Raw genomic sequence first — 19261 nt, 5'->3', positions numbered from 1 at the left:
GCCACTAAGTCGTGTCTGATTCTTTGCAGCCCCAGGGACTGCAGCACGCCAGGCTTCCCTGTCCTTCACCATCTCCCAGAGTTTGCTCAAATTCATATCCATCGAGTCGGTGATGCTGCCCAACCATCTCATGCTCTGTTGTCCCCTTCTTCTCCTGTCCTCAATCTTTACAGCATCAGGGGCTTTTCCAATGAGTCAGATCTTCGTTACAGAAGGCCAAAGTATTGGAGCTTCAGCTTCAGTATCAGTCCTTCCAATGAATATTCAGGGTTGATTTCCTTTAGGACTGACTGGTTTGATCTCGTTGCTATCCAGAGTCCAAGACTCTTGCTCAAGGATCTTCTCAAGCACCATAATTTGAAAGCAAAAATTCCTCGACGCTCAGCCTTCTTTATGGTCCAACTCTCACATGTGTACATGACTACTGGAAAAACCGTAGCTTTGGCTATGTGGATCTTTGTCGGCAAAGGTTGCTTTACAGTGTTATGTTAGTTTCTACTGTACAGCAACGTGAATCAGCTATGTGTATGCATATGTCCCCTCTTTTTTGGATTTCCTTCCCATTTAGGTCACCACAGAGCACTGTGTAGAGTTCCGGCTGCTGTACAGAAGATTCTCATTATTTACCTATTTTACACACAGTATTGATAGCGTGTATATGTGAGTCCTAACCTCCCAGTTCATCCCACCCTCCCTCCTTTCCCCCTTGGTGTCCATTCGTTTCTTCTCGGCATCTGTATCTTTGTTTCTGTTTTGTGAGTATGATCATCTATACCATTTTTCTGGATCCCACATACATGTGTTAATATACAATATTTGTTTTCCTCTGACTTCACTCTGTATGACAGGCTCCAGGTCCATGCATGTCAAAAATATGGGACGCTTGACAAATTTGCTGTCATCCTTGCACAGGTGCTGTTCCAATTTTAATATTTGTGCTGCTGAAGTGAGCACCAGAATCTTTCCTTAGGCTTTTGAAACCCCGGAAGTCACATCTTTGGTAGATTTCCTGAAGAAATAACTCTTAGGAGAAAAAAAATCTGTCACCTTGGGCTGAGTGTTGCTACTGTAACAAATGATTTCTCATCTCAACGTCACATAATTCTTTCATGCACTGGCTTCAACTCTGCTGAAGAAGAAGCTTCTGGAAGGAGAAGGCACTACAGCCTTTGGATGTGCCAGGCTTGTGGCAGGAGTAACAGAGAAATGACTGGACCACTCAGCGGTTTCCTCGTATTCTTGGGAATGAAAAGAAGACATCTCATTGGCCAGAGCAACATCAGTTGGCAAAGGTTTACTCCTCAACCAGGGAGAAGCAGTGAATACACGGAATAAAATCAGAACCTGCCAGAAGCCCTTTCTATCGTTCCTTCATTAATTCATTGACTTATTCACTCACTTGTGTGATAAGAAGGAATCTGTGATGCTGACTGTATTTGAAGATGGGTTCTTTAAAGAGCTAATTAAGTTAAAGTGACGTCATTAGGGTGGACCCTAAGTCAATGGGGCTAGTGTCCTTCTAAGGATTGGGACGCAACATCAACACCATCAACAGATGAATGGCTAAAGACGTGTACACACACACACACACACAGTGGAATACTACTCAACCATAATACAAATGGAATCTTGTCATCTACAGCCACATGGATGGACCTAAAGATTACCATACTAAGCAAAGTGAATCAGAAAAATAAAATACTGTATGATATCACTTATCCATGGAAACTAAAAAAAAAAAACCCCACAATTATTTATTTACAAAATAGAAACAGACTCATAGATTTAAAAAACCTGTGGTTACCAAAGGGCAAAGAGGGGTGAGAGAGATAAATCAGGTGTATGAGATCAACATCTACAGACTGTATAAAATAGGCGAACAATAAGGACCTACTCTATAGTATAGGGAACTATGCTCAGTATCTTGTAACAATCTATATGGGAAGAAATCCGACAAAAAGTATGTATAACTGAATCAGTTTGCTGTACCCCTGGAACGAACACAATACTGTAAATCAGCTATACTTCAATTTGAAAAAAAGAAAAATGGGGTGGGTCTAGGGGAAAGAGAAATGAATGTGAGCCTTGTAGGTTCTGAAAATTACCAGGAGGTTACTGTGCTCAGAGGGGGAGGGAGAGAGTAAGGGGCTGGAGAAGTGGTTGGAGCTGCCTTGTCACACCCCCCACGAGGGACCAGGCAGACAGCTGCTGAAGGCGGCCTCTTCTTACCGGCTGGCAGAGGTGAGGGGCGGCCTCAGGTGTGTCCTGGCGTGGGCCTGTAGAGTTGGGTTCCCGGGAACAGCTGTCACCGAAATGCATTGGCATAGAGAGGTTCAAAGGAACACAGGGCAAGGGGTCCAGAGGTTAGGAATCTGCCTGCCAATGCAAGGGACAAGGTTCAATCCTGTTCTGCGAGAATCCCAAATACCGGGGAGCAAGTAAGCCCCTGTGCCACAGCTCCTGAAGCCAGCGCTCTGGAGCGCATGAGCCGCAACGAGAGAAGCCCCTGCGGTGAGAAGCCCACGCGCCGCAACAAAGAGCAGCCCTGCTCGCTGCAGCTAGAGAAAGTCCGTGCGCAGCAACAAAGACCCAGCGCGACCAATGAACAAACAAGTAGAACACAGGGCAGCCCCACGTTGCCCTAACCAGGAACTTCCCTGGCTCTGGCTGTCAGTTACATCCAGCTGCCTGTGTTCTTGCCTGGAGAATCCCAGGGACGGGGGAGCCTGGTGGGCTCTGGCGTCTATGGGGTCGCACAGAGTCTGACACGACTGAAACGACTTAGCAGCAGCAGCAGCAGCCTGGGGATGCACGCACACAAACACACTGTATTAGTTTGCCACAACTGAGTACCACAAACTGAGTGGCCTAATTGTTGCCATTGTCGATCGGTCGCCAAGTCATGTCTGACTGTTTGCAACCCCATGGACTACAGCACTCCAGGCTTCCCTGTCCCTCACCATCTCCCAGAGTTTGCCCAAGTTCGTGTCCATCGAGTCAGTGATGCCATCCAGCCATCTCATCCTCTGTCGTCCCCTTCTCCTCTTGCCTTCAATTTTTCCCAGCATCAGCGTCTTTTCCAATGAATCAACTCTTTGCATCAGGTGCCCAAAGTATTGGAGCTCCAGCTTCAGCATCAGTCCTTCCAATGAATATTCAGTCCTGATCTTTAGAATGGACTGGTTGGATCTTCTTGCAGTCCAAGGGACTCTCAAGAGTTTTCTCCAACACCACAGTTCAAAAGCATCTTTGGTGCTCAACCTTCTTTATGGTCCAACTCTCACATCTGTACATGACTACTGGAAAAACTATAGCCTTGACTGTATGGACCTTTGTCAGCAAACTGATGTTTTTGCTTTCGAACACACTGTCTAGGTTTGTCATTGCTTTCCTGCCATGAATGGCTTAATTAAACCAAACAAATTGATTGTCTCACAGTTCTGGGGACCAGAAGTTCAAGATCAAGGTGTCAGTGGGGGGCTGTTCTCCCTCTGAAGATGGTGGAGAGAAATCTGTTTCAGGCATCTCTCTCTCACACCTCTTGGGAGCTTGCCTTGTGGGAGCACAACTCCAGAGTTCACACAGCATCCTACTTGTGCGCATGTGTCCAATCTCTCCCCCCTGGGGAATTCCCTCATGGTCCAGTGGTTAGGACTCCGTGTGTTCATTGCCAAGGACCAGAGCTTGATCCTCAGTTTGGACAGTAAGATTCTCCAAGCCATGAGGCGAAAACAAAAACAAAAAACAAAGACATTTCTCCTTTCTATAAGGACACTGGCGTCCCAATGGCTCAGTTGGTAAAGAATCCACCTGCAATGCAAGAAACATGGGTTCTATTCCTGGGTCTGGAAGAGACCGTGGAGAAGGAAATGGCAACCCACTCCAGTATTCTTGCCTGGGAAATCCCATGGACAGAGGACCCTGCCCTCCGACAGGCAGGCTACAGTCCATGGGGTCACAAAAGAGTCAGGCATGACTTAGCAACTAAACCACCATAAGGACACCAATCTAACTGGATTAAGGGCCCCCTTACTCCAGTGTGGCCTCAAATTAACTCATCGTATCTGCCAAGATCCTATTTCTAGATAAGGTCACATTCTGAGGTCCTGGGTGTTAGGTCTCTATTTGTGTGTGGGGGGGTCAATGCAATTTAACCCATAACATACGTGATGAATATAAAGGCCCTTGTGATGAAACAGACACATAACAGGCCAAGCAGGTGCACTGACTGTCAGGAAGAAACACAGCCCCCCAAATACACAGACAGGCAAATACAGCAAATAGACTGGAAAGCAGGCGTGCAGGTGGACACAGAAGGACTCTGCCCACATCTGATGGCAAGCTGACATCTCTAGGGATGCACACAGATTTCCTCCCCTCATTCATTACTCCAGGCCGACAGATCCCAGACCCCAGACACTCCCCTCCCCGAATACCGAAACTGACTGAAATAAGAGTAGAAACGCCTACACAGAGGTACAAAAATACTGACATCCGCTTTCAACTGGCAATTCAGAGGTGCACCTGTCAAACTGATTTATAAAGATAGGTACGGAGACATGTGTCTACTCAGCCAGGTGCAGAAACACACCCTCAAGCACACACCATATGGTACCCGAAACAAGCAGACAGCTTGACAGATACAACATCCTCAAACAATACACCCTGCCCTGGGATCTTACTCAGATGAAGACATCCACAGGTGAAACTGGTGGACAGACTTCAAACACAATCAGACGTATATCCATTGGATCAAACAAGTACATTTATAAACATCAGAAGATGGCCAACAAGCACATGAAAAGATGTTCGCCACCACTAATTATTCAGTTCAGTTCACTCGCTTAGTCATGTCTGACTCTTTGTGACCCCATGAACCGCAGCACGCCAGGCCTCCCTGTCCATCACCAACTCCCGGAGTTCACTCAGACTCACGTCCACTGAGTTGGTGATGCCATCCAGCCATCTCATCCTCTGTCGTCCCCTTTTCCTCCTGCCCCCAATCCCTCCCAGCATCAGGGTCTTTTCCAATGAGTCAACTCTTCACATGAGGTGGTCAAAGTATTGGAGTTTCAGCTTCAGCATCAGTCCTTCCAATGAACACCCAGGACTGATATCCTTTAGGATGGACTGGTTGGACCTCCTTGCAGTCCAAGGGACTCTCAAGAGTCTTCTCCAATACTACAGTTCAAATGCATCAATTCTTCGGCCCTCAGCTTTCTTCACAGTCCAACTCTCGCATCCATACATGACCAGTGGAAAAACCATAGCCTTGACTAGACGGACCTTCGTTGGCACTAATTATTAGAGAAACGCAAATCAAAACTACAATGAGGCATCACCTCACACTGATCAGAATGCGTGTGTGCTAAGTAGCTTCAATCGGGTCCAACTCTTTGCAACCCTATGGACCGTAGCCCTCCAGGCTCCTCTGTCCATGGGATTTCCCAGGCAAGAATACTGGAGTGGGTTGCCATTTCCTTCTCCAGGGGCTCTTCCTGATCAGATCCAAGGATCCAGCCTTTGTCTCTTGTCTCCTGCAGCGGCAGGTGGGTTCTTTACCACTAGCGCCACTTGGGAAACCCAAAGCCATCCGGTCAGAATGGCCATCATTCAAAGGGAAAAACAAAACCAAACCTGTAAATCTCTCTCTCTCTCTCTCTCACGCGCGCGCGCGCACACACACACACACACACACACACGCGCGCGCGCGCGCTCGCAGATAGCCCCAAATTAAGCCACGCCTGCCCTCTGGTGGATATTGGGAATAGTGCACCCACCTCCTTGGCAGATAACTTGGCTTGGGGAAGTGGAGAGCAGGGTGTGTGTTTGTGTGGGTGTGCGTGTGCATGTGATTGTTCACAAGCCTGCTTATATGAGCCCAGGTTTGAACAACAGAAAGAGCCCTTGATACTTTTGGCCCTGCAGCATCATTACCCTGCCCAGAGGTACCCCCAATCCCACCCTCGATTCATTCACCCAAAAGTAAAGGGACGGGATCCATAGAGGTCTCATGTCAGAGTCATTGGATACAAACACTCACAGCTTCATGTGGCCAGGTTGGGGCAAGAGGGAGAAACACAGAGTTGGAGGAGCCAAGAGGAATGAGTTTCCTCGAAGGGGAGATTGGATCTAGGCCTTTGGAGGATAAGCGTGTGTTTAAGGGCTTCCTAAGTGGCTCAGATGGTAAAGCATCTGCCTGCAATGCAGAAGACCCGGGTATGATCCCAGGGTGGGGAAGATCCCCAGGAGAAGGAAATGGCAACCCACTCCAGTATTCTTGCCTGGAGAATCCCATGGACAGAGAAGACTGGCAGGCTACAGTCCAAGGGGTTGCAAAGAGTTGGATACAACTGAGCCACTAACTCTTACTAATTATACTCTTGAAAAGACCCCTGCTGTATGTACAGTGGGCTCTGCCCAGAACCTTTTACTGTGACACAAAGGCTCTTCCTAATTCTTTAATCCCTTCCAGGGCTCAGCTTGTGCTGTTGAGTTAGTACCCTGTATCTCTTGGAAGAGAAATATTAAATCCAAAGAAATGACTCTCTAATGGTGGAATGCCAATAAAGTCAGGCACAGGGCATTTTTTTCTTTCTTTTTGAACCTAGTTTATTGAGGTATCATTGACATATTAATATAAAAATTGTACACATTGAGTGTATACACAGCAATGAGTTTGGGGATACCTATCCACGCTGGTATTTCCCTGGTGGCTCAGACGGTAAAGTGTTTGTCTACAATGTGGGAGACCTGGGTTCGATCCCTGGGTTGGGAAGTTCCCCGGAGAAGGAAATGGCAACCCTCTCCAGTACTCTTGCCTAGAAAAATCCCATGGATGGAGAAGCCTAGTGTCCATGGGGTCGCAAAGAGTCGGACACGACTGAACGACTTCACTTTCTTTCACTTTCACTTTCTATCCACACTGGTAGCTCAGATGGTAAAGAATCTGCCTGTAATGCAGGAGACCTGAGTTTGATCCCTGGGTAGGGAAGATGCCCTCGAGAAGTAAATGACAACCCACTCCAGTATTCTTGTCTGGAAAATCCCATGGACAGAGGAGCCTGGCGGGCTACAGTCCATCGGGGTCGCAAGGGGTCAGACACCGACTGAGTGACTAACAAACTCTCATCCTCCTACAAAAGCATCACCACTGTCTAGGCCATAAACATCTTCATCACCTCCCAAAATTGACTTCTGCGGTAGATTTCCACGTTGGGTTCCTATCACATTTCATGGGGACTGTTGGCTTGATGAAAGCCTGTCCTCGGAGACTCAGGACAACGTTTGAGAGGAGACAGGACCGGCTGGGGTCAGATGAAATGTTTTTGCACTGTGTTCCCGCTTCACCGATTTGAAGCTGTGTGCTGCCCTCTAGTGGCCATGGCGGATTCTAAACTTTCTACTTCTGTGACCAGGCTGGAGGGCGGGGTCTACATCAGGCTTACAAGTTTGAGCTTTGGGACTTACCTGGTGGATACATGCTTCCCTGCGGGCGCAGACGGCAAAGAATCTGCCTGCAATGCGGGAGACCCGAGTTCGATCCCTGGGTTGAGAAGGTCCCCTGGAGAAGGGAATGGCAACCCACTCCAGTATTCTTGCCTGGAGAATTCCATGGACAGAGGAACCTGGCAGGCTACAGTCCATGGGGTCACAAAGAGTCGGACACTACTGAGGCACTAACACACAGTGCATAGGAATCTTCTAGCCACTGCAAGGGACACAGTTTCGATCCTTAGTCCAGGAAAATTCCACATGCTGTGGAGCAACTAAGCCTGGAAGCTACAACTACTGAACCTGCACGTAGCAACTCCTGAAGCCGGCACGCTGGGGTCCCTGAACTGCGGTAAGAGAAGCCGCTGCAATGAGAAGCCCATCCATTACAACTAGAGAGTAGACCCTGCTCACCACAAGAGTGCGCCCACAGCAATGCAGAGCCGGTGGAGCACGTTAAAAAAAAAAAAAAAAAAAAAGACCCAGCTCAGCCAAAAAAAGTTGTAAAAAAGTTTGAGTTTTAAGCAGCAGGAGGATGGAGCCATGGGGTAAGGGGGTTTATTCAGTGGATGCTGGCATGGCACTTTACACTTGTCACAGTTTATTTCTAGTCATTAGTATCATCATGTTCATTGACTTTTGTAAAGGTCTCCCCAATTTCCTACCCATTCTGCAAAAGCACAATCAATATCACATAATTCAGGCACCAAACTGAATCCTTAGAATGACCCATAGGACCTTATGTAAATTGCATTATTCTTCTTGTTCTGGCCACACTGACCTATGTAAACAGGAAGGGGCAGGAGATAAGGCTGAGTAAAGATGTGACCTCAGTTTGAGTTTATTTGGAAAGTATCTTCATGGAGGAAAAAGAGGTAGAGTAGCAGGGTAGAGAGTGTCTTGATGGTGGTGGGTGGTTATTATTGATCAGACAGCAGGGAAGTCATCTCTGACTTTTGAACTGAGACTTCAAATGAATGGAGAGAGTGCACCGTGGAAAAGAGAGGAGGAAAAATGTGTGTTTTAAACAGAGGAAATGAAAAATGAAAAGGCTCTGAGGAGACTGTTGAGTCAGTACCCTGTATTTCCTGGAAGAGAAAGGCGTTTAGCCAAAGGAATGACTCTCTAACAGTGGAATTTCAGGCAAGGAAGTCAGATATCGGACAGAGCTGCTGCTTCTTTTTTTTTTTTTTAATCCACTTTATGGAGGTATGAAGAATGAGTTTGGTGAAATCAAGAACTAGTAATAAGGCCAAAGTGGCTGAAATAGAGAAAAGAGAGAAGTAAGAGGTTGGCAGAGACAAACCATGATGGAAACGGGATTTTTTTCTAACCCTGATGGGAAGCTGGTGTTTCTATATATACTTGTGTTCTGCACAAAAGTGCTTTGTTAGGGGGGACAAGGGGAGATCAAAACTCATCCTGAGTTAAGCTACAAGTTTGAAGATTTGTAAAAAGTTATAATATTTTATTGTGGTAAATATACATAATATATTGGATCCAAGTTTGGTTGGGTAACAGACTGTGGTGGTGGTTGTTTGGTCACTAAGTTGGGTCTGACTCTGCTGCTCCATGAACTGCATCATCCCAGGCTTTCCTGTCCTTCACTATCCCCCAGAGTTTTCTCAGACTCATGTCCTTTGAGTCGGTGATGCCATCCAACCTTCTCATTTTCTATCACCCCCTTCCCCTTTTGCCTTCAGTCTTTCCCAGCACCAGGGTTTGATGCTGAAGCTGTAATACTTTGGCCACTCAATGTGAAGAGCTGATCTGTTAATTATGTAACAGATAGATATAGCATATTTTGCATATCCACTCATCTGTTGACAGATATTTGGGCTGTTTCTACTTTTTGGCTTCTGGGAATAGTGCTTCTATGAGTGTTTTTTACATTTAAGTGGATGAAGAGGGAATTCCCTGGCAGTCCAGCAGTTAGTACTCAGCACTTTCACTGCACGAGGCATGGAGTCGATGCCTGAGAGGGGAACTAAGATCCCACAAGTCGCATGGTTCAGCCAAAAAGTAAAAAAATGGTTGAAGAAAATCAAAACAAGAACAATATTTCATGACATGTGAAAATCTCTGCCCATGAGATTTCCCAGGCAAGAATACTAGAATGGGTTGCCATTTCCTTCTCCAGGGGATCTTCCCGACCCAGGGATCGAACCTGTAACTCCTGCATTGCAGGCAGATTCTTTACCAACTGGGCCACTCAGTTCAGTTCAGTTCAGACGCTCAGTCGTGTCCGACTCTTTGCGACCCCATGAACTGCAGCACGCCAGGCCTCCCTGTCCATCACCATCTCCCAGAGTTCACTCAGACTCACGTCCATCGAGTCAGTGATGCTATCCAGCCATCTCAAACTCTGTTGTCCCCTTCTCCTCCTGCCCCCAATCCCTCCAAGCATCAAAGTCTTTTCCAATAAGTCAACTCTTCACATGAGGTGGCCAAAGTATTGGAGTTTCAGCTTTAGAATCATTCCCTCCGAAGAAATCCCAGGGCTGATCTCCTTCAGAATGGACTGGTTGGATCTCCTTGCAGTCCAAGGGACCCTCAAGAGTCTTCTCCAACACCACAGTTCAAAAGCATCAATTCTTCGTTGCTCAGCTTTCTTCACAGTCCAACTCTCACATCCATACATGACCACTGGAAAAACCATAGCCTTGACTAGATGGACCTTTGTTGGCAAAGTAATGTCCCTGCTTTTGAATATGCTATCTAGGTTGGTCAGAACTTTTCTTCCAAGGAGTAAGCGTCTTTTAATTTCATGGCTGCAATTACCATCTGCAGTGATTTTGGAGCCCCCAAAAATAAAGTCTGACACTGTTTCTACTATTTCCTCATCTATTTCCCATGAAGTGATGGGACCAGATGCCATGATCTTCGTTTTCTGAATGTTGAGCTTTAGGCCAACTTTTTCACTCTCCTCTTTCACTTTCATCAAGAGGCTTTTTAGTTCCTCTTCACTTTCTGCCATAAGGGTGGTGTCATCTGCATATCTGAGGTTATTGATATTTCTCCCAGTAATCTCAATTCCAGCTTGTGGTTCTTCCAGCCCAGCGTTTCTCATGATGTACTCTGCATAGAAGTTAAATAAGCAGGGTGACAATATACAGCCTTGGAATACTCCTTTTCCTATTTGGAACCAGTCTGTTGTTCCATGTCCAGTTCTAACTGTTGCTTCCTGACCTGCATACAGGTTTCTCAAGAGGCAGGTCAGGTGGTCTGGTATTCCCATCTCTTTCAGAATTTTCCGCAGTTTATTGTGATCCACACAGTCAAAGGCTTTGGCATAGTCAATAAAGCAGAAATAGATGTTTTTCTGGGACTCTCTTGCTTTTTCCATGATCCAGTGGATGTTTGCAATTTGATCTCTGGTTCCTCTGCCTTTTCTAAATCCAGCTTGAACATCTGCAAGTTTGGGGTTCACGTATTGCTGAAGCCTGGCTTGGAGAATTTTGAGCATTACTTTACTAGCATGTGAGATGAGTGCAATCGTGCAGTAGTTTGAGCATTCTTTGGCATTTCCTTTCTTTGGGATTGGAATGAAAACTGACCTTTTCCAGTCCTGTGGCCACTGCTGAGTTTTCCAAATTTGCTGGCATATTGAGCGCGGCACTTTCACAGCATCATCTTTCAGGATTTGAAATAGCTCAGCTGGAATTCCATCACCTCCACTAGCTTCGTCCGTAGTGTTGTTTTCTAAGGCCCACTTGACTTCACATTCCAGGATGTCTGGCTCTGGGTGAGTGATCACACTAGGGAAGCCTGATAATATATACGTGCATGGATGTAGATGTATGTAGCGTATTGTAATAGTGATAATACAGCTGATGCGTGTTTACTGTGTATTTTGTTACTCTAAGTGCTTTGGCTAAGTGCTATGTTACTTCATTTAGTCCCTATGATTACTATTTGAAGTAGACATGTGTATTTTTTTAAATTAATTTTTAATTGGAGGATAGTTGATTTATAATGTTTCAGGCATACAGCAAAGTGATTCAGTTATTCCTCCATCTATCTCTACATCATAATCATTTTCAGATTGTTTTCCTTTATAGATTATTACAAGATATTGAATATAGTTTCCTGTGCTCTTCAGTAAGACCTTTGCTTATTTTATATATAGTAGTGTGTATCTGTTAAACTCTGAATTTTTCCCCTCCCTCTTCCCCTTTGGTGACCATAAGTTTGTTTTCTATGTCTGTGAGTCTATTTCCATTATGTAAATAAGATCATTTGTATCCTGTTTTAGATTGCGCATATGATATTTGCCTTTGTCTGATTTACTTCACTTAGCATGAGAATCTCTAGGCCCGTGTATGTTGCTGTAAATGACAGGATTTCCTTCTTTTTCATGGCCGAGTAGTATTCCATTGTATATGTAGGCCACATCTTCTTTACCCACTCGTCCGTCAATGGACATTTAGGTTCCTTCCAGAAGTAGACATATTTTTCAGTAGATGAGAAAACTGAAGATCAAAGAAGGTGTCACATTTTGAGGTCACATGCTAAGCGGTTGGAGCTGGAATGTGAGTGAAATGTGTCACCGTCCCTGAACAAAACATGTTTGTTAAAGTTTTCAACTCCAGGCCCTCAGAATGTGAGTGTTCTCGGAGATGGCAGTCTTCACAGAGGTGAGGAAGTTAAAGGAGATCGTTAGGGCGGGCTCTGACCCGCAAGGACTGTGTCCTCAAGAGAGGAGGAGGTCAGAACACGGATACCTGAGTAGAGGGACGACTCTGTGAGGACAGAGGGAGAAGACGGCTGTCTACAAGATGAGGAGAGAGGCCGCAGGGAGACCCAGCCCTGCTGACACCTTGACTGTGGGCAACCGGCCTCCAGACCACGCGAGGACGTCTATCTGTTGCTTAGGCCACCTACATGTGTGTGGTGTGTGTGTGAGCACACGCGAGTACTCAATTGCGTCTGACTCTTTTGCAACTCCATGTAGCCCGCCAGGCTCCTCCGTCCATGGGATTCTCCAGGCAAGAATACTGGAGTGGGTTGTCATTTCCTCTTCCTGGGGGTCTTCCCGACCCGGGGATGAAACCCACATCTCTGTGTCGCCTCTTTGGCAGGCTGTTTCTTTGCCTCTAGCACCACCTGCAGGATTTTGTTATGGAAAGCCCCAGCAAAGGGAAGCACTGATACTAGTTCTATCTGCCAGTGTATTCTAAGCTCATGGACAGAATTATCCCTTGTTTGGGCTGTCTTGTTCTTTCTTGGCCATGCTGCGTGGGATCTAGTTTCTTGACCAGGGACTGAACCTTTGCCCCCTGTGTTGGAAGCACAGAGTCTTAACCACTGGACCTCCAGGGAAGTCCTCAAGGGTTGTCTCCTTCTGATGTTCCACTCGTTCCAGAATCTTTGACAGTTGCAGAGGCTCAGACCTGGAGGCCCACCTTCCTCTTACGCTGTTGGAGAATTGCTTCTTCAAATTCTGGCCCCTAATTACCCTGTGTTTGGGGAGCAAATATGAAGACTTCTTATTTTTCTCTCACAGCTCTGTCTGTCCACATCCTCTTCTGTTGATACTTTTGGTTCTGTCCAAACGAGGTCTACTTACAGTTCCTCTAGCCGTGAGATGGAATAATCACCAGAAAACCATTTGGAGAACTAAGTTTCTGCAGTTATTTTGCAGAGGGAAAGTAGGTGTGCAGCAAAGCCTGCAAACACCAGCAATGCACTCAGAGAGGAATGTTCCATTAGATTACATCAGATTAAAACATGTTCACTGTGTAGGCTCAGGGGTGTAACCATGTTGTTACTGTGGATGAAGAAGGATTTCCAAGGAACATTTCTTATCTGTCTAGGCGCAGTTAGGAAACACACGTTGTATTAGTGTTTGTGGTTTCATTTCAGTTTTAAAGGGAGTGTACATTTAGATTGTTTCTAAGCTTTCTGAGGTCTTTATAGTTGTGAAATAAGATCAGCTATCTATTTAAAAACGTATTTCTTTAGCTATGCCTGGCTTAAATTGGGGCATTGCAAGATCTCTGAACTATGTTGCAGCATGCCAGATCTTTAATCGCAACATGAGGGATCTAATGACTTGACCAGGGATCAAGTCCCCATCCCCTGCATTGAGAGCTCAGAGTCTTAGCCACTGGACCACCAGGAAAGTCCCAAGATTAGCTATCTATTCAAACGAATGCTTCAGTGAAAAAGAGGACACAATTCGCTAGTGATCCTCTAAGCACACGTCTTCTGATCTGTTTATATAATGTAAATATATAAATATAAATATCCATTTATATAATATAAATAATACGAAAATAATTTGGTCCCTTTATACATAGTATACAAAATCTAACAATTTGGTCTCTTCATGTGGCATGCACAATAAAATAATTTGACAGAATGCTGGGTACTCTTCATTTTGGAGTTACTCTTAGCAGTTTTATCAAGAGAGTGATTTACATACAACAAACTGTTTCTTTTCACAGTGTAAGATCTGGTGCATTTGACAAACTCTGTTGCAATCAAGATAGAGAACATTTATGTCATTCCTCCTAAATTTTCTTCACCCTTTTGATCATCCTTCCCTCCCTCCACTCCTGGCCCTAGGCAATCCTGGGCGATTGAATGTAATTTCACCTGGACTTCAACCTGTTCCTCTTCTTCTTGTTGTTGTTTGTTTGTTTGTTAATTTTTTTTTTTTTGCTGGCATTTGGATCTTAGTTCCCCAACCAGGGATCAAGCCCAGGCCCCCTGCCTTGGAAGCATGGAGTCCGAGCCACTGGACAACAAGGGAAGTCCCAGTACTTTCCTCTTGTTGATTTGCCTTGTATCTCACTGAGAGGATGGCTATATGTCAAGTTCTAAGAGTCATCCTAGGGAGTCGTTGAACTGGGTATAGTTCTGAGGGATTGTCAGTAAATCACCCCTACTTGGCAGGGGTCTGAGGAGCCCAGGATAACTAGGAATCATTCAGAGAAAGCAGTGGCTCTGGCCTTTATCTCCTGTTTCCCTCTCAGGGCTCCTTTTCCTTTAGTCCAGGAGAAAGGCTACTGCTGCTCATCCCCAGATGTGTCAAATCTCTGGCCATCTCTCTGGGGTCAGGGGAGGATCAGGACATTCACTAGTTCCCCTTTTTTTCTTCTTCTTTTGTTTCTTCATTTTCTAGGATACGGTGTCCCACAGAATCCCTTTCCAGGCCCTGTGATGCTCCCAGTCTTTGAAGGAAGCAGACTTGGTGGCTCAGACAGTAAAGAGTCTGCCTGTAATGCAGGAAGCCCAGATTCTATCCCTGGGTTGGGAAGTTATCCTTAAGAAGGAAATGGCAACCCACTCCAGTATTCTTGCCTGCAGAATTCCACGGACAGAGGAGCCTGGTGGGCTATAGTCCACTGGGTTGCAAAGAGTTAGACACGGTGGAGCAACTAACACTTCACTTTCATTCTTTCCAGTAAGCATAGGTCATGCTGAATGTTGGGATTTGGGGAAGCACAGGAGAAATCCCTAATCTTGAAGTGGAGGGCAGGGAGGGTTTCCTGTAAGAGATGATATTTATATGGAAAAGCTTTTTGGGGGAGATGATAAATACAATGGAAGGCTCCCTGGTGGAGGTGATAGTTACATGGGAAGTCCCTGGAAGAGGTGATATTTACACGGGAAAGCTCTGCTGCCCTCTCAAGAGGTGATATTTACATAGGAAACATACATAGGATATGGGACTCGTAAGTATCCATGACAGATCTCAGTTCTTAAGACAGTTCAGTTCAGTTCACTTGCTTAGTCGTGTCTGACTGTGATCCCATGGACTGCAGCATGCCAGGCTTCCCTGTCCATCACCAATGCCCAGAACCTACTCAAACTCAGTTCCACTGAGTTGGTGATGCCATCCAACCATCTCATCCTCTGTCATCCCCTTCTCCTCTCGCCTTCAATCTTTCCCAACTCTTTTCCAATGAGTCTGTTCTTCACATAAGGTGGCCAAAATATTGGAATTTCAGCTTCAGCATCAGTCCTTCCAATGAATATTCGGGACTGATTTCCTTTAGGATTGACTGGTTGGATTTCCTTGCCATCCAAGGGACTCTCAAGAGTCTTCTCCAACACCACAGTTCAAAAGCATCAGTTCTTTGGCACTCAGCTTTCTTTATAGTCCAACTTTCACATCCATTCATGACTTCTAGAAAAAACATAGCTTTGACTAGAAGGACCTTTGTTGGCAAAATAATGTCTCTGCTTTTTAATATGCTATCATAACTTTTCTTCCAAGGAGTAAGTGTCTTTTAATTTCATGGCTGCAGTCATCATCTTCAGTGATTTTGGAGCCCCCCAAAATAAAGTTTCTCACTGTTTCCATTGTTTCTGCATCTATTTGCCATGAATTGATGGAACCAGATGCCATGATCTTAGTTTTTCTGAATGTTGAGTTTTAAGCCAACTTTTTCACTCTCCTCCTTTACTTTCATCAAGAGGCTCTTTAGTTCTTCTTCACTTTCTGCCATAAGGGTGATGTCATCTGCATATCTGAGGTTATTGATAATTTTCCTGGCAATCTTGATTCCAGCTTGTGATTCATCCAACCCAGCATTTCTCCTGATGTACTCTGCATATAAGTTAAATAAGCAGGGTGACAATACACAGCCTTGACATACTCCTTTCCCAATATGAGCCAGTCTGTTGTTCCATGTCCAGTTCTAACTGTTATTTCTTGACCTGCATACAGATTTCTCAGGAGGCAGGTCAGGTGGTCTGGTATTCCAATCTCTTTAAGAATTTTCCACAGTTTGTTGTGATCCACACAAAGGCTTAGGCATAGTCAATAGAGCAGAAGCAGATGTTTTTCTGGAACTCTCTTGCTTTTTCAATGACCCAGTGGATGTTGGCAATTTGATCTCTGGTTCCTCTGCCTTTTCTAAATCCAGCTTGAACATCTGGAAGTTCACAGTTCATGTACGGTTGAAGCCTGGCTTGAAGAATTTTGAGCATTACTTTACTAGTGTGTGAGATGAGTGCAATTGTGTGGTAGTTGAAGATTCTTTGGCATTGCCTTTCTTTGGGATTGAAATGAAAACTGATATTTTCCAGTCCTGTGGCCGCTGCTGAGTTTTCCAAATGTGCTGGCATATTGAGTGCAGCACTTTCACAACATCATCTTTTAAGATTTGAAATAGCTCAACTGGAATTCCATCACTTCCACTAGCTTTGTCCATAGTGATGCTTCCTAAGGCCCACTTGACTTTGCATTTCAGGATGTCTGGCTCAAGGTGAGTGATCACACCATGTTGATTATCTGGGTCATAATGATCTTTTTTGTATAGTTCTTCTGTGTTTTCTTGCTGTCTTTTCTTAATATCTTCTGCTTTTTTTTAGGTCCATACCATTTCTGTCCTTTATTGAGGCCATGTTTACATGAAATGTTCCCTTGGTATCTCTAATTTTCTTGCACAGATCTCTAGTCTTTCCCATCCTATTGTTTTCCTCTGTTTCTTTGCACTGATCACCAAGGAAGGCTTTCTTATCCCTCCTTGCTATTCTTTGGAACTCTGCATTCAAATGGGCATATCTTTCCTTTCTCCTATGCCTTTAGCTTCTTTTCTTTTCTCAGCTATTTGTGAGGCCTCCTCAGACAACCATTTTGCCTTTTTGCATTTCTTTTTCTTGGGGATGGTCTTGATCACTGCCTCCTGTACAATGTCATGAACCTCCGTCCATAGTTCTTCAGGCACTCTGTCTATCAGATCTAATCCTTTGAATATATTTGTCACTTCCCCTGTATAACCATAAGGGAGTTGATTTAGGTCCTATCTGAATGGTCTAGTGATTTCCCATACTTTCTTCAATTTAAGTCTGAATTTGGCAATAAAGAGTTCATGATCTGAGCCACAGTCAGCTCCTGGTCTTGTATAGAGCTTCTCCATCTTTGGCTGAAAAGAATATAATCAATCTGATTTTGGTATTGACCATCTGGTGATGTCCATGTGTAGAGTCTTCTCTTGTGTTGTTGGAGACAGCTTAGTGTCTAATGGTGGGAGGGGGTTCTTAGGCTCCCCTGAAAGCTGACTCTGCCATGAGGGTTCTTATTTTGGGGTTGATTGATGGAGGGCATAGCAAAGGATGAGTGAGGGGAAGAGGGTTTGTGTGCAAACCCTCTAAGTTGTTTCTAACTCTTTGTGACCCCATGGACTGCAGCGCCAGGCTTCTCTGTCCTTCACTATCTCCTGAAGGTTGCTCGACTCATGTCCATTGAGTCAGTGAAACCATCTAACCGTCTCATCCTCTATTGCCCCCTTCTTTTGCTTTCAATCTTTCATAGCATCAGGGTCTTTTCCAATGAGTTGGCTCTTCTCATCAGGTGGCCAAAATATTGGACCTTCAGCTTCAGCATCAGTCCTTCCAATGACTATTCAGGCTTGATTTCCTTTATGATTGACTGGTTTGATCTCCTTGATGTCCAAGGGACTCTCAAGATTCTTCTTAAGTACCCCAGTTCGAAAGCATCAGATCTTTGGGGCTCAGCCTTCATTATGGTTAAGCTTTCACATCCATGTGTGATTACTGGGAAAACCATGGCTCTGACTATCTGGACCTTTGCCGTCAAAGTGATGTCTTTGTTTTTTAACATCCTTTCTAGGTTTGTTATAGTTTTCCTTCCAAGGACCAACCATCTTTTAAATTCCATGGTTACAGTCATGGTCCTCAGTGATTTTGGAGCCCAAGAAAATAAAGTCTGTCACTGTTTCCACTTTCCCCCCATCTATTTGCCATGGAGTGATGGGACCAGAGGCCATGATCTTAGTTTTTTGAATGTTGAGCTTCAAGCCAACTTTTTCACTCTCCTCTTTCATCCTCATGAAGAGGCTCTTTAGTTCTTCACTTTCTGCCATTAGAATGGTATCATCTGCATATCTGAGGTTGTTGATATTTCTCCCAGCAATTTTGATTCCAGGTTGTGATTCACCCAGCCCAGCATTTCACATGATATATTCTGCATGCTGCTGCTGCTAAGTCGCTTCAGTCGTGTCCAACTCTGTGTGACCCCAGAGACGGCAGTGCACCAGGCTGCCCCGTCCCTGGGATTCTCCAGGAAAGAACACTGGAGTGGGTGGCCATTTCCTTCTCCAATGAAGGAAAGTAAAAAGTGAAAGTGAAGTAGCTCAGTCGTGTCTGACTCTTAGTGACCCCATGGACTGCAGCCCACCAGGCTCCTCTGTCCATGGAATTTTCCAGGCAAGAGTACTGGAGTGGGGTGCCATTGCCTTCTCTGATATTGTGCATAGAAATTCAATAAGCAGGGGAGGAGGGTAAGATGGAAGAAAGAGTTGAGCAAGGAGGTGGTCCTACCTGGAGCCTAGGCTTAGCCTGATCCCACAGGGCTCCCTGGAGCCTGAATAACACCCCTGAGTTGACTTCACCTTGGGGTGAGATTTCGACCTTCATGACCATCGGTTATTGGCCATGGGTTGGGTCTGAGGGTTTGTGCAGGCATTGAACTGAAGAGCAGTTGTCTGCAGAAGGGGAAGCTGTGAGCTGTTAGCAGGCAACACCCACAGAAACTGAAACTGGGGGATGGGTGCTCCAGCAGCTAAAGGTGGCTGGACAAGGCCACCAACAGTGTCTGTTACAGGAGACTTGGGTTAGTTTAGGATGACTGGAGCTTTAGAGGGATGAGGGAGCAATGAGGCCAGAGGCGGACCAGTATAAGGCTAGTCAGGGTCTTTTTGTGTGTGTGTGTTTGCATTGTTCTTCTTTTAATTTTTAAAAATTTACTTATTTTTAATTGAAGAATAATTGCCTATGATATTGTGTTGGT

General features: G+C 45.2%; 1 protein-coding gene across 1 annotated transcript in view; it reads left to right on the top strand.

Moving 5' to 3' along the window:
* The first annotated feature begins 2483 nt into the window (after nt 1–2483).
* Nucleotides 2484–19261, top strand: part of ADGRE1 (adhesion G protein-coupled receptor E1) — a 119929-nt gene continuing 103151 nt past the window's right edge. The window contains exon 1 of the mRNA XM_068980996.1: nt 2484–2571. Coding sequence (XP_068837097.1) covers nt 2484–2571 — 88 coding nt within the window. The remainder of the gene's footprint in view (nt 2572–19261) is intronic.

The sequence above is a fragment of the Capricornis sumatraensis genome, chromosome 9, assembly GCF_032405125.1.
Source record: "Capricornis sumatraensis isolate serow.1 chromosome 9, serow.2, whole genome shotgun sequence".
NCBI lineage: Eukaryota > Metazoa > Chordata > Mammalia > Artiodactyla > Bovidae > Capricornis > Capricornis sumatraensis.
Note: the sequence above shows the minus strand (reverse complement) of the source record. Positions and strands in the feature narration are given on the sequence as shown.